Below are 14,015 nucleotides of genomic sequence, written 5' to 3' on the forward strand. Positions count from 1 at the left end.
AATTATTAAAGTGAAAAAGCCTTGATGGAAGTTGCACTGTTTCTGCAGGAGAAATGAAACCAGCAAGCGATGCTTTATGGTTATAAATTAATGCATCTGAAATGCATTTTTGCTGGCTTGGTGGTTTCCTAAACAACTGTCCGCTGGTACCTTCTAAAAAATGAGTACAGCTGAGGCTTCAGGATGGTTTAAAACGACCAGGTCCCAACTTTATACAGCATGGCGACTCATATGAAAAACTAAAACCCTACGGAATCTGTATTAATGGAGCTGTTAATGGATTTTCGCGTATGGTCATACGGCTGCAAGCTTAAACCCAGTAATAATCCCAGGGTTATGGCTGGGTACTTTATTGATGAAGTGCAAAACAGGAGCAGAGCTCCAACGCGTATCAGGAAAGACCTGGGAACTGTTCAGTGGATCAGATGCAGATATTTTTAAGAAGTCATCATGAAGACCAGTTTTCTGAGAGATGCTACATTACTGCCTCAAGTAAACATAACCAAATACATAGATAGAATCTTGTAACAACGAGATCCTTTATTATAATTACCAGATAATCTTGTAATTATGAGATAATTTCTCGTTTCTTCTTCTGTGAATACAATACGCTTCCGTACTGGTCCTACATGTCTCTGTTTGTTGTTTCTATTGGATACAAACTTCCTCTGGAATAAGTAAGAAAGTTAACTCACTCTTGGTGATGCAGTGCTCGGCCGGCAGCAGCCTCTTCTTCATCAGTCCCTGCAGAACGGACCTGACAGACGGCCGGTGGACGAGCTGCAGCACAAACAGGTGGGACTGGGGACAAAGGGACAGGAGACGATATCAAAGTGGGATCCTGAGCGATATCTGAGCGTCACCGCCGCATCACGTCTACAAAACTTACACAGCAGCACGCCGTCACAGTGATCTGCACGGTGTTGCGCCCGGGCTGACACACCTGCTTCAGGTACAGAGGCTTGTGGGAGGTTTTGTTGTCACCCCTCTCGATGGACAGAGGAGTCGCGTTTACGCTGACCTGAAACAGAAACGCAAGAAAAAGATGAAGAGTAACAAATCTGGTGTCTTTCCAGCTGCTGAATCTCATGATGCCAACATGCTAAATGTTGTGACAACCTGCTTGTTGCACAGAGCTGGTTGCACCGTTATTTCTAAACCCTCCTACGCCTTGATTACGCCCCGTTAAACACATGCACTTACATGATTGGTCCACTGTTCAATATGGCTCCTAACTCCAGTTTGAAAAATGTCAGTTTCCCAGCAGGCTGCGTGACAATAACACCCGCTGCTACTACTGCTGTGTATTCCATTCAGTCAACCATAAACAAAGTCCATCTGAGGCTGTTTAATCCCTCACACTGTCAGGTTTTTGCATCTGTTCTGCTGCATGGATGTTACCGTCACCTGATGATGGTGGGATGAAGCCTCATTGGGCATTGAACCGTTTGGCCAAATTAGGGATGCACGATATAATCGGCCCCCTATCGGTATCGGCCTGTATCGGCCTTAAAGCTGAATATCGGACATCGGCCACCCCACCGATATTTAACCCGATATTTGACCAGCTTCTGAGTTTCTAAAGTCTAAAATAAATAAATAAATAAATACTACTTCTTCTTCTTCCTCAAAAACTTCTTTTTTACAGACTTAAAAACTTCTAAAGACAATGGAAAAAATATTGATACATTGAAATATCACAATATCTTCATATGCTGATATATTGCCATTTAAAAACACCATATCAATCTCTTTTACTAATGAAATATTGCTATATGTCATCGTTATGCTACGAAATCCCCCGAAAATTCACAAAATTTTGCCATATTTTTATATGTTGATATATTGACGCGGTATCGATCTATTTTACTAACAAAATCTCACAAGAATTTGCAAAATATCACAAGAGATGGTCACAGAATGATGAAATTTCATGAGATTTTGAAAGTAAAATAGATCGATACCGCGTTTTTAAAAATCGATAGTGTCAGAAATGGATAACAAAACTGCTATTTTCAATGACTACTTATTTTTGTCCAGCTTTAACATCGGTATCGATATCGGTTATCGGCTACATGAGTTTTAAAATATCGGCATATCGGATATCGGCCAAAATCCCAATATCGTGCATCCCTAGGCCAAATATCTTCAACGATCCCCACAATTCACGAAGCCTCATGTAAGCATGTCACCATCTACTAGTGGAAAGCAGAACTACAGTTAGTAATAAAATCTGTGAGTTTTTCTCCTTTTTTCCCCCTTTTAAAGGCACACTATGCAACATTTTTCAGTTAATTAATGTGTTCCATAACGTTTTGGATGATTAAATGAGTCATTTCAGATTGAACAAAGGTTTTCTCGGCCGCCCTGGTGGTCTGTGGGGGAAATACCGCACTTGCAATTGCAGGAGCCCTCAGCCCGCACCCACAGGCTCAGAAGTCTCGCGAGAGTCGGTCTTGCTTTACGGCGAGAACTGCTACACGCCCCCAGTGAAAGGCATCCTCGTTGCTAGCGCAGTGGCGATATTTGTGCAGTGATCATGGCGGAACCAGAGAGAAAACAGTGAAAGCCCATGTCGGAGCAGGCAAGAAAGAGGAAAAGGGCTCTGGACAGAGAGAGGAGTCGTACACGGTTGAACATCGGGCAAGCTTTATCCGAATGGCGAGAGCTAAAATAAAAAGAAGGCTGCAAGGCTGACGCGGACCTCGCGTTTCTGCTGATGCGATTGTAACATTGGAATGGTTTCTCTCTCTCTGTGTGCATGTTCATACTTTCACTGTGTTAGTTGGTTGGAAAAACAACCGATCTATTCTTGATCCTGAGTAATTCTATCTCTATTCTCCCCCTCTGCAGAATCTGTTAGTTCAATCTCTAACGTTCTGCTCTCTCTGCTTTTTCTCATAGTAGCTTCATCTGGTCTGTTCCTGTTTGGCTGTGACTCCATCATGGAGAGAAATATCAGCTGTGCTGCTGCCATCAACACCTTTGTTTATAGATGTTGGAGATCAGCCTGTTTTCCAGTGTAGTCCTGTTTCTCTGACTGTGACTGGCTGGATGTGCTCTCTTCATCCTCTGACATGGGAGCTGGCTCGGAGCTCGTCTGCCTGGCTGTGTGTTTCCTGGACGGTGCCGCCTTTTACAGCTGCTTTCTGTATCTCTGCTTCTGTCTCCTTGAACCCCAGTCAGCCTCAGCAGATGGCCGCTCACACCGAGCCTGGTTCTGCTGGAGGTTTCTTCCTGTTAAAACTGAGTTTTTCCTCTCCACTGTCACTACAAGCATGCTTAGTCTGAGGGATTGCATCCAAGTCAATAAGTCGATGCAATCAACTGGTTTTCCTTAGATAGAAAACTTTAAATCAATTTGACTGGATGATCTGGTGAACTGGAAAGTGCCTTGAGATGATGTGTAATAAATTGTGCTATATAAATAAACTGAATTGAATTGACAAAACAGAGCCGTGAGGAAACACGAACAAAAATTGGGACCAATACCGGACCACATGGGGACCCCACAGACTGTGGGGGCTTTTAAACATGGCCTTAAAGCCCACCTTTTTAGGAGAGCTTTTAATGGATCTCTTACCCTTAAATGTTTTGTCTATTGTATCTCTTTTACCTGATTTATTATGTAGCACTTTATGATTTGTATAAATATAAAGTGCATTACAAATCCAATGTATTATTACTATTATTACTAAATGCAAAAGTATCGGCGTTCTGATGTATGCTGATGTTTTTTTTCTCCTGTTGCAATAGTTTTTTCTCACATTTTAACCATAAATTCATTTGCAAATCTCATAGACAACCTTAGACTTCACAAAAAAAGTGTTTACAGAATAAAATCACTGACAGTAAAACTGTATATTGGATGACCTACATCTACGTAAGCGATAAAGACAGGCACGTTAAAAAAAACGCGACATATTGTTAAATTTCTCCCTGCGAGCGGCTCACAGCTGTCTGCTGCCATCAGCTTTGATGTCAAACCAATAAGATATGCATAAGATAGGAGAGGAATTATCTAGATTCATGGTAATTAGCAAATCGCAGATGTTATCCTTTTAATTATCCATGTAGAAATATTGATTGTTGTAGATTTAAAATGTTTTTTTTAAAGATTAAAACAGCTTTTTTCTGATGATATCAATATAACTTAGATTAGTGGGCTGGGTAGGCTGTAACCTGTTAGTTAACAAAAGAGAATCATTGTTCCCATAAAATATGCAAATCTATTCATCTTACTTTAGCATTTCCACCGTTTCTTTCTATTACAAGCAGAAGTTTCATGCATTAAATAGTGATTTGATGCAAGTCATCAGGTCAAGGTAAATTATTATAGGCCGTTTGGATTCAGTCTTTTTTTTTTTAAAGGTCATAGTTTCAACTTTTTCATCAAAATTCTACGTTTTTCAACAATAATACACCTTCAGAGCCTCTAAAGCAGGAATTCCCGACATGGGGAAATCATTTCCATAATCATGTGATGTGATTCGTGAGGGATATAAAGAGCCAAAATGTGTCAGGAAATGCATATATGTAAATGTTTTATTAATTTAAATGTCAGTTATATTTATGATCGAATGTCCAATTGAATAATTAATACATTAAAAATTATGTCAATCTGAAAATAAATAATCAGAATATATGATAATTATCAGTATTGTGCATAAACACGTTCTTGTGTTTCGCAAGAAACACAAGAAAAACCTGCTTGCGACAACTTAACCCAAAGGTTTATTTTAACATAAACCGCTGCACTAATGTTTCAAATTTTGAAAAGCTTCCCATACAGGAAGAAAGCTAAAAACACACAAATGACAGATATATTTGAACAATTATTTAACTGAATCCACAAACTTTGTTTTAGCAGGGAACAAAAAAAGTTTTAAAGCCCCAACATAACCAGTGCTAAGTCTTTTTTGCAGCTATTTTTCTTTGTATCGTTTTCTTAGTATGTTTGATTTGGTGATAAGTGGAGGCGTTGCAGAGACAAGGGTGGAACAAAACTGAGAAATACCGGCTGTTTCTCGCTAACTCCATTTTGACGCTTTGCATTTCGTGCTTCGCATGTGCGACTCCACTGCCTTAATTCCCATCGTTCCGAGCTTAAATCGCTTCTTGCACAAAATGCACTGAGCCTCATGTATGTTCCCTGGTTTTAGCCATGGAGGAAACTCTTGGCTGGAAACAATTTTGGTTACATTTACACTTGCTCATATTTTCCAGACAAAAACTAAATGGCGCATCTCCCAAATGTCCCACAACAACGTTTTATTGGTTCCGCTATCGGGACGGAACCAATAATGGCGAGCCGTTATTATTTTTTTAATGAAAAAAAAATAATTTGTCAATTTCAAAGTTTTATTTAGATTACAAAAATAAATCGTAATAAAAATAATCCTATTTATGATGTTTTAAAAATTAAGACCTACGAAAGACTGATTTAAGAAATTTTTATACCAATTAAGGCCTTAGTTTTATTTTGAAGAATTTAATGCCTTTTAAGAATTTTTAAGGACCCGTGAGAACCCTGCTTCAGGATATAACCTGCTTTCCTGGTCCCACCAGCCTCTGTTTGTTGTTTCCTCTTAATACAAATTTTTTCTGGAATAAATAAAGTCATCAAACTCTCTGTGATGCAGCTGGGGAAAAAAAAAAAAACTCCACTGAGCAGCTCTTTTTCTAATACTTTTTGTGTTCTTCTAGTTTCTGTTATTAAACCTGTCAGGCTCACTGTTGTTCTTATGTCAGCCGCGCAGCAAAGCAGCAGCCATAATGAGTTGTGGCAGGGCTGTGGCAACATTTCCACTGAGGTACGATGGCCGCCGCTAATTTAATTAGACAGTTAAAGTGGAGAAGAAAAAAAGAAACACAACTTGGAGAAGCTGCGTCAGTCTAAAACAGCTGAGTAGACAAATAATGCTAATTATATCAGAAAAGAACAATTTGCTTTCTGTAAAGAATCCACTTTAAAAAAAACTTAGAAGTTTGGCTCCATAGAAGCTAAACATTTAAATTAATCAGATTTTACAAAAACAATTGAACCTAAATGGTACAGAGTCTGTTTGGACGCCATGGAAATGGGTGAAATCCACCGGAGGAGGCTGCTTACCTGCACAGAGGCTGGCCAGTTGGTGTTCATCTGCCTGTCTTCATGGTGGTAACACTTGAACTGCAGCTCCAGATCCGGCCTATAGGGGGAGACACACCCCAGCTGATTAATAGACCCTAGGTGGGGTTGAATGACATTCTGGGTTTGTTTCCCTTTCTCTGGGGTCTGTAAGGAGGTTCCGCAGCGTTGGCAGAGGATGTGGATCACCTGCTCTGTAACCTCTGCTCCAGTCTGAAGAACAAGCATCTATGGACCATTTAAAGGTCCGTGTTTGGGATCATAGGTGTTAATAATCAGGCTGTCCAAACGTGTTTAATGAGACTAAAAAATGAGAAATCATTTTAAAACTCTCCATGTCCGATGTGACAGTTTAACTGAGAAACAAAGATTTTGCTGGAAGTCAAAGGTTTGGATACATTCATTAGATTTTCCTCATTTCCATTACTTCCGACATGGATGAGAGTGAAGACAATAAAACTATGAGACACATTTCTATCCAGTAACCCAAAAGAAAATGTAAAATGAAAACCAAATCTATTGATTGCTGTTCTGTTATTTTGGACCACTTTTTTTTATATAAGGAAGATGGATGGAGACTAAATCCATGTAACAGAGGAAGAAATTATGGGATGTTTATTTGCAGTGTCATAAAAAATAAAGAAATAGAGACAGAAAGAAAAAGTTATTCACAAACTTTGGACTTGTAGAGTAACAACACAGGATGCCATAAAGATGTTTTTTTGTCTCCACATCCCTGAATTCAAACTGAATTAAATAATTTGATTTCCTTTCAGTCTTTTCTCAGTATCCCAGGTCTTGACTTAAAGCTACAGTGTGTAATTTTCAGCGACATCTAGCGGTCAGACTGCAGACCGCAGCAACATGAACATCTCCCCCCCACCGCTTCTCCCCCCCAACAGTACGGCGAGCGTTACGGGACAAAATTTCTTCCACGACGTCCGCATCACCTACCTTCTCAAGTGATGAGGTTTGTTTACATAGATAATTTTACAGATAGTATTTCATTAGTCTGAGTAGGGTATAGATTTCATGTAGACTTAAGATAATAAATATACCCGTTATTTTTTCTACATCGTTGTGACGTTTTGGTGAGCTGCTTTGCATGGTGATATAAACAGACGAAGTAATTGTAGTCATTAGTTTAACAGCGAGATTGTGTTCGCTGGAAGAATATATATTCCCCGTTTACAGAGTCTAAGTCATTTTGGTGGCACGGGGGTTACAAGGCGAGGAAGAGGGAGAGGACGAGGGCGAGGGCAGGGAGGCCGTGCAGCTGGGGCCAGGCGAGAGAGGGGAGCCAGCGGGGTGAGAGCAGAGGAGGAAAGGCTTGAAGATCTCCAAAGGAGCCGGAGAGAAGTAACCGAGGTATATATCCAGAAAATTATTTTACAGAAAATTACTGAATCATTACCTATGAAACGTCAGGGACGTTGCTGAATAAGTATACTGGAGAGGAACAGCATCATCACGCAGCATGTTATTGTTTTAGACAGGTCTGAGCATCCTGTACTCCAAAAACTGCAGTGATATTAGACAATTGTGTGTGTAGGATTAATTACCTGTCCAAGAGAAAACTGGCAACTTGAGCGTCACTTTGAAAACCTTTTTCCTCCATCAGTGACTTCCATCGTGTAAATGCCGTGCCAATGTTGATCCGTGTTTTTTGCCGTTTCTTGTCACGCTTGCGTTTATTCTCGTCGTGTTTCCGCTTCTTAGATGACGGGGGTTCGGTGTCCGCCGCTTTTCGTTGTGATACAGAGTAGGCATGATCCTCCATTCGTCTGATGTTTGGCCACACAGTGCCAAACAGTTTGCAAAGTCACTCACGCCTGCCGCCTTGTTCACCTTTCTTGTTACTGAGGCGCAGTATACCTGCTTCTTCTTCTTCTTCTTTGGTTTCAGGCAGACTAAACGCTTCTCAGGCATAATACTGCCATCTACTGCTCAGTACCGTCTCAGTTCATCTCTCTCAACTTGCCGTAGTTATTTTCGAGCGTCATGGGAGATCTCGCAATCGCTAGTTTGTTGCCTCTGCGCTTGCCGTAGCGCAAAGATGTCTGCCTCCATGGCTGCGAGACCCGCTCCTATGTAATTATAAATAACGAATTCTAAGGCAACGCAAATATTATGGTTAAAAGGCTGAGCTCATAGGTGATGATAAATAACATAGTTATGTATAATATATTAAATTTCTGACTTTATATCCCTGTAATTATTACACACTGTAGCTTTAATGCAGGGCAATATTTTTCCCCATTCTTCCTTTTTAAGGTTTTAATTATTTAAGATTTTCAGTTCATATCAAACCTTTTTTTTGTTTAAAACTGACTGTGGTTCAGGTTTCGCTCATAAAAACAGTTTTTAGGCACAGCTTGTGGGCCAATACCAAGTCCTGCTGAAAATAAAACCAGCATTTCCACATAGAGGGCATTAATATATGTCTAAACAATGACATGTCCTGAATACGACCTTAAACAGCCACAGGGTGACATGATAGAGCAGCAGAGAGAGTCGAAGGCGGGACGGCAAACTTTCCCCTCAAGCCTTCGATCATCACTTTGATCCTTTCTGGCAGCTTCTTCTCAGTGTGGTGAACACATGAGCCATCGTTTACGTCTCCTCACCTCATCACCAGTGTTTTGTAGACCGAATCTCGGAGCTGGAATGCGTGGTTACTGACAGCGAGGTTGTGCTCCAGTCGGAAAGGCTCCAACACCACGCCGTCCCGGACAGGGAACGTCAGACGCAGGTCATCGCTCGGATTACCTTAAAGGTATGGAGAGAATTTGGCTCCATTATTCTTGCAAGTAAAGATGTTCCGTGAATGGAAATTTGAAAATAAACTGAAAAACCTTTAAACTGAAACAAAGGTTTTGAGAAAAAAATTGCCATTTTCTCAGATTTTACCCCCCCCCCCCCAAAAAAAAAAAATAATAATTATACGTTTTTTTTTTTATTTTATGTCTTAATTTCCTTTTTTCAAATTGACTTTTACAAATAAAATTTTACAATTAGGATTTTATATTTTCATGTTTCATTTTTCAACCCATTTGTTTTACTGATCAAGAGGCAGCATTTCTACTTGGCTTAAAATCTGTAAAACACAATTTCAAAAGAAAAATAATTTGAAAAAGAGAAATTTAAAAATAGAAACGTAAAAACATAAAATCTATAAAAAAAATTTTTAAAAAATTGTTCCGAAATATTAAAACAATAACTAAGAATGAATTCTTTTTGTGTAAACTATTCAAGTTTCATTGTTGAATTGTATTTAGTCAATATTTCCATTAAAAAGACATGTTTTTTGCTTGAAACAAAAAAAGCACAGAACTCACACTATACAAGGAGAAACTCATATCACATTTTACTGGAATTAGCAACTAAAGTTCAAACCTTTAATAAAAGCGTATTAAAAAGAGGCCATGACTGAGGATCTGCATTTTCTACAGACAGGTTCTGCTTTTAAAAAAACAAAACAAAATCATGTAAAATAGGAACATTATCTTCCATAAAAACTACTTTTATGGAAGATAATTGAAGTATGTCAACACGATGACAGAGGAAATGCTTCTTGTTTCCTGACAGTTTAAAGCCTATCATTCCGCGCTGTTGGAGGTCATCCCAAAATTGAAATCATTTAAGACGGTTCCCAGGCGTAGACTAGGTTCACTCTGAGGGTCAAACATTGCTGCAGAGGGAATAAAATCATCCGAAGCTTCTTACTCTACAGGAGATTTTCTCAGTGTCGCAAACTAAAGACTAAAAGAGCGTAGCTTGTTTAGAAGATCCCTCATAGAGACACTTCTTTTAAAGAGAACATTTTCAAAGAAATAAAAAAGATAAGGATGAAACTGAGATGTTCGGCCTTTATGATTGGAGATCTGTCTGAGGAAAATCCCCTAATACTAACTAGAGATCAACCAATAGAAGTTTTTTTAAGGCTGATGATAACAATTATTTTGACATCAATCTAACTGATCCGTATGGAAGAAAAACTGTCTCATTGGAATCTGCCTTTTTATTGTACAACGAATTTTAAACACTGACTTTTTTTTACACAAGGAATTCCTTAAATTGAATTTTTATCTGGTAAAATATTGCCTGCAAAAAAAACCAGCTGCGAAAAATTCAGCCAAAGCAATTTACATTCAACGTAGTCCAGCAGCTTCTAGCCAATGAAATTAGCTCATGTGGTCATGTGACACAACAGATGAGCATAGCTTTGTTCCGGCTGAATGAAGCTGAATGAGGAGTTTTTCTTGTTAAATAGATATGATTACAAAACATCAGGTAGCTACTAATAGACAGCCATTAGAGTTTTTCATCTAATCAGACTGGGTGAAATAAGTGGAATGATCACAGCTAGTGCAGCACCCCTTTCTGCCAAGGCTCTTGGTTTGATCCAAAAGAAGCGGCCGGAAGAAAACTTGTATTTTTTTAACCAAATGAGCTAATTTCATTGGCTAAAAGCTGCTCTGCTGCATCGAGTGTAGATTGCTTTGACTTGAATTTTCACCATATAAAAATTCAGTGTAAGGAATTTATTGTGTAAAAAAATTCGGTGTACAAAAATAGGCTGATTTTAATGACACTGTTTTTCTTCCATAGCTCCAAATATTTCTGGGCCAATTTTTATTGACAATTTTGTCTTTTCTCCCTCTATTTACATTTTAAAACATCCTACAATGTGATTTCCTCATTTTGTCTTTTATAGTTGAAGTGTATCTATGACATTATTATCATTAGAAAAGATTATAATTATTCTAAGAAGGAGAACTTGCACAATCAGTGGCTGAATAAAAACGTTTTGGCTCCACTGTACATTATAAATATGTAAACAAATGGTACATAACTCCTAAATGAAAAACACACTTTTAGAAATACATTAAATGACACATTAACAGCGGTAAGCAAAAAGAGGGAGGGGCAATGATGTAGTGGTTCCTAAACTTATCTTGATGGGCCCATCGATCTCTAAAACGCACCAAACTTTTCAAAACAAGGAAAACTCAACATTTTCCTATAAAATAAACTACAATATATTTTAAATAACTAAAACTAACACAGTTAAAAGTGCAATTATTTGAAGTTTAGCTGTTTATTGTACTGTATAAAATATTTTAAACCAGGTCATTTACTCAGTACATTTTTACCTAAGCCCCCTGTCATTTACACTGCGCCACCCATAGGGCGGTTTGGGAACTGCTGCACTAACGAATAGGCCAATGTATGCACATACCAGCCGATACTGATACAAGGTACAGAAAATAAAATTGGGCAAGAATATAGACTCGATCTACCTCTAATAAACTGTCATGCATAGTGGAGGAAGAGAGATGATCTGCAGTTAAAAGTGTAAAAAAATTTTGACATAAGGTTAAAGAACTAGCATGCGCTGCATATTTATAAATGGGCTGATATGCAAAATAATTCAGCAAACACAAAAATGAGATTAACAGTCGAATACACAAAATATATATGAGAAGGAAAAATGCTGTAAAAACTACAATAAAACAATGCAAAGAAGCTTTGGATAGAAGAAGTGCTCCAGACCAGCAGGGGGAGACGATCAACAACTCCTATGGAAATAAGACTATAAGCTTTACTGCTAATTAATACTGATGGAGCTGACCCTTAGCTAAAAGAGAAACAGGAAGCCCATCCAGATGACATTTGAAGGGAGGAAAGAAAACATTTTCTTTTTAGCCTTTTTTAAGCTTTTATTGTCTCTGAGAAACCCTTTGAGGTATTTTTAAAGTATGGACCTATATTAGTAGGTGATCAATAAATGATAAAGCTTAGAGTGGCTCAGGTTATCCTGAGCTATCTCTATAGTTATGCTGCTATAGGCTTAGACTGCTGGAGGACATAGGGACCAATGAGTCGATGCAATCAACTGATTTTCCTTAGATATAAAACCTTGAATCAATCTGACTGGATGATTTGGTTGAACTGTAAAGTGCCTTGAGATGACATGTGACTTGAATTGGCGCTATATAAATAAACTGAATTGAATCATCTCCCCCTTGTGGTCTGGAGTACTTCTGTTACATATAGCCAGTTCGTAACTTATATATATAGTGCAGCTGTTTTTTCTACAAATAGTATTTTTTCCTTTCAATGTGGTTTGTGTTTCTGTGTATTACACTGAGCCTGGTTCTGCTGGAGGTGTCTTCCTGTTAAAAGGGAGTTTTCTTCTCCACTGTCGCTACAAGCATGCTTAGTGTGAGGGATTGCCTTCAAGTCAATGAGTCGATTCAGTCAAGTGATTTTCCTTAGATAGATTATAGATAGGTTTTCCTGAGATGACATGTGTTGTGTATTTGGCGCTATATAAATAAACTGAATTGAATTGTATTAGCATCCTTTCCGTATTTGCAGTTTGTTTGCACCATTTTCCTTTGGCAGCATTTTTCCTTTGCATGTATTGTGTGTTATTCTCTTTTTTTTTTTTTTTGCAGGGTGTATGCACCTCCCAGCCACCGCATTCTACCACCATGCTGCTTTGACAGTTGTTGTGAGGGCATTTTTCTCCACATGCAGCATTATAGCCAAACATCTCAGATCCGATTCTTCAAATGCATCATGACAAGATCTTTACATTTACCACCAGTATTGTAGAGTCTAGAATGACCCAGGCGAAAGTTCATGCAATAGTCAAAACCAAATCCCCACATGATCTAGTTTTCCATGACTTTGCCTGCAAGTCTTAATGAATTTAACGATAATTGTGGAAAAACATTCATCCATAACAACATGTGAGACTGAGGAGGTCACAGAGAAATCAACCACCAGGAGCTGATGCAGCTGAAGGTGCTTCAATTTAATCCTCAACTGTGGGTGGGAATTATTTTTCACTGAATTTTGGTTCAGCTCTTAATAAAACAAAAGAAGAAATGATAAATATGTAATTGGTTCCTGTACATAAGAGTTTTTGAAGGTATAATAATAAATTGAGAGAAAGGTCAAACATCTAACCGTGACTCACCTGTAGGGGGCTGCTGGGTGCTAATGTTGGCTTTGGAGTCTAGCGGCAGGTAGGGAGGCTTGGTGTCCTGACCCGGGGAAAGGTAAGGGGGTATGGAGCTCCCTGGCGTCATCGGTGGGGTGGGATTCCCTCCCATCGGTGAGCTGGGGTATCCAGGTATCACTGCACCTCGACCGGGCTGGAAGGCAAAAGATAAAAAAAAGCCAAAACTTCAACTCTCTGCTTAGTACCTCTGGTGTTTAGTGCCCTGTGACAACTTGTCGATTTATCCAGAGTATGCCCCACGTCCCAGAAGCTCCTAAAACGCTGGCAAACTCTGAACTTTCTATGATTTTGCTGCATAAAAAGATTTCTTTGATCGTGGTATTGACCTAGCTGCTGTTTACCGCCCCCCCAAAACAAAAGAATAAATAAAAAGAAATAAGAAAAAGAGAGAAAGAAAGTTTGAGCGTCATGTCTGCTTGGAGGTTTGTTGGTAGTGGGTAGGGTTGTAAATCACATCCATCATGGCGATTCGATTCAGTATTGATTTCCTGACCCAACGATTCGATTATTTTTGATACTCAAGAATACACCACGATACGATTCGATTCGATTAATTATTTTATTTTTATTTTTATTTTTTTTTACACCTTACAGGCTATACAAAGTTTCAAGTGTGAAATAAATCAATGAAAGCTGTAATATCGTTATGCTTTTTTTTTTTTTTTTTTTTTGAAACAACAGCAAATAACAGAAGTAGAAAAGTTGCATCAAAAACTACTGCAAAAATACTGCACATAATCAGTGCAATGAAATACCTCGGCTCCAGACGTCACCGCCCCCTTGAAAGACGCTCCGCTGCACCTCTCCCAAATTGTAGCTGACCGCAAACAGTGCCGCAGACAGAAAGAC

General features: G+C 38.8%; 1 protein-coding gene across 1 annotated transcript in view; it reads right to left on the reverse strand.

Annotated features, from left to right (window-relative positions):
- zmiz2 (zinc finger, MIZ-type containing 2) overlaps positions 1 to 14,015 on the reverse strand; it is a 76,624-nt gene that overhangs the window by 20,064 nt on the left and 42,545 nt on the right. The window contains 5 exon segments of the mRNA XM_038296679.1: positions 696 to 801; positions 890 to 1,021; positions 6,113 to 6,191; positions 8,758 to 8,899; positions 13,122 to 13,299. Coding sequence (XP_038152607.1) covers positions 696 to 801; positions 890 to 1,021; positions 6,113 to 6,191; positions 8,758 to 8,899; positions 13,122 to 13,299 — 637 coding nt within the window.

The sequence above is a fragment of the Cyprinodon tularosa genome, unplaced genomic scaffold (genome assembly GCF_016077235.1).
Source record: "Cyprinodon tularosa strain WSP-4 unplaced genomic scaffold, ASM1607723v1 ctg374, whole genome shotgun sequence".
Lineage (NCBI taxonomy): Eukaryota > Metazoa > Chordata > Actinopteri > Cyprinodontiformes > Cyprinodontidae > Cyprinodon > Cyprinodon tularosa.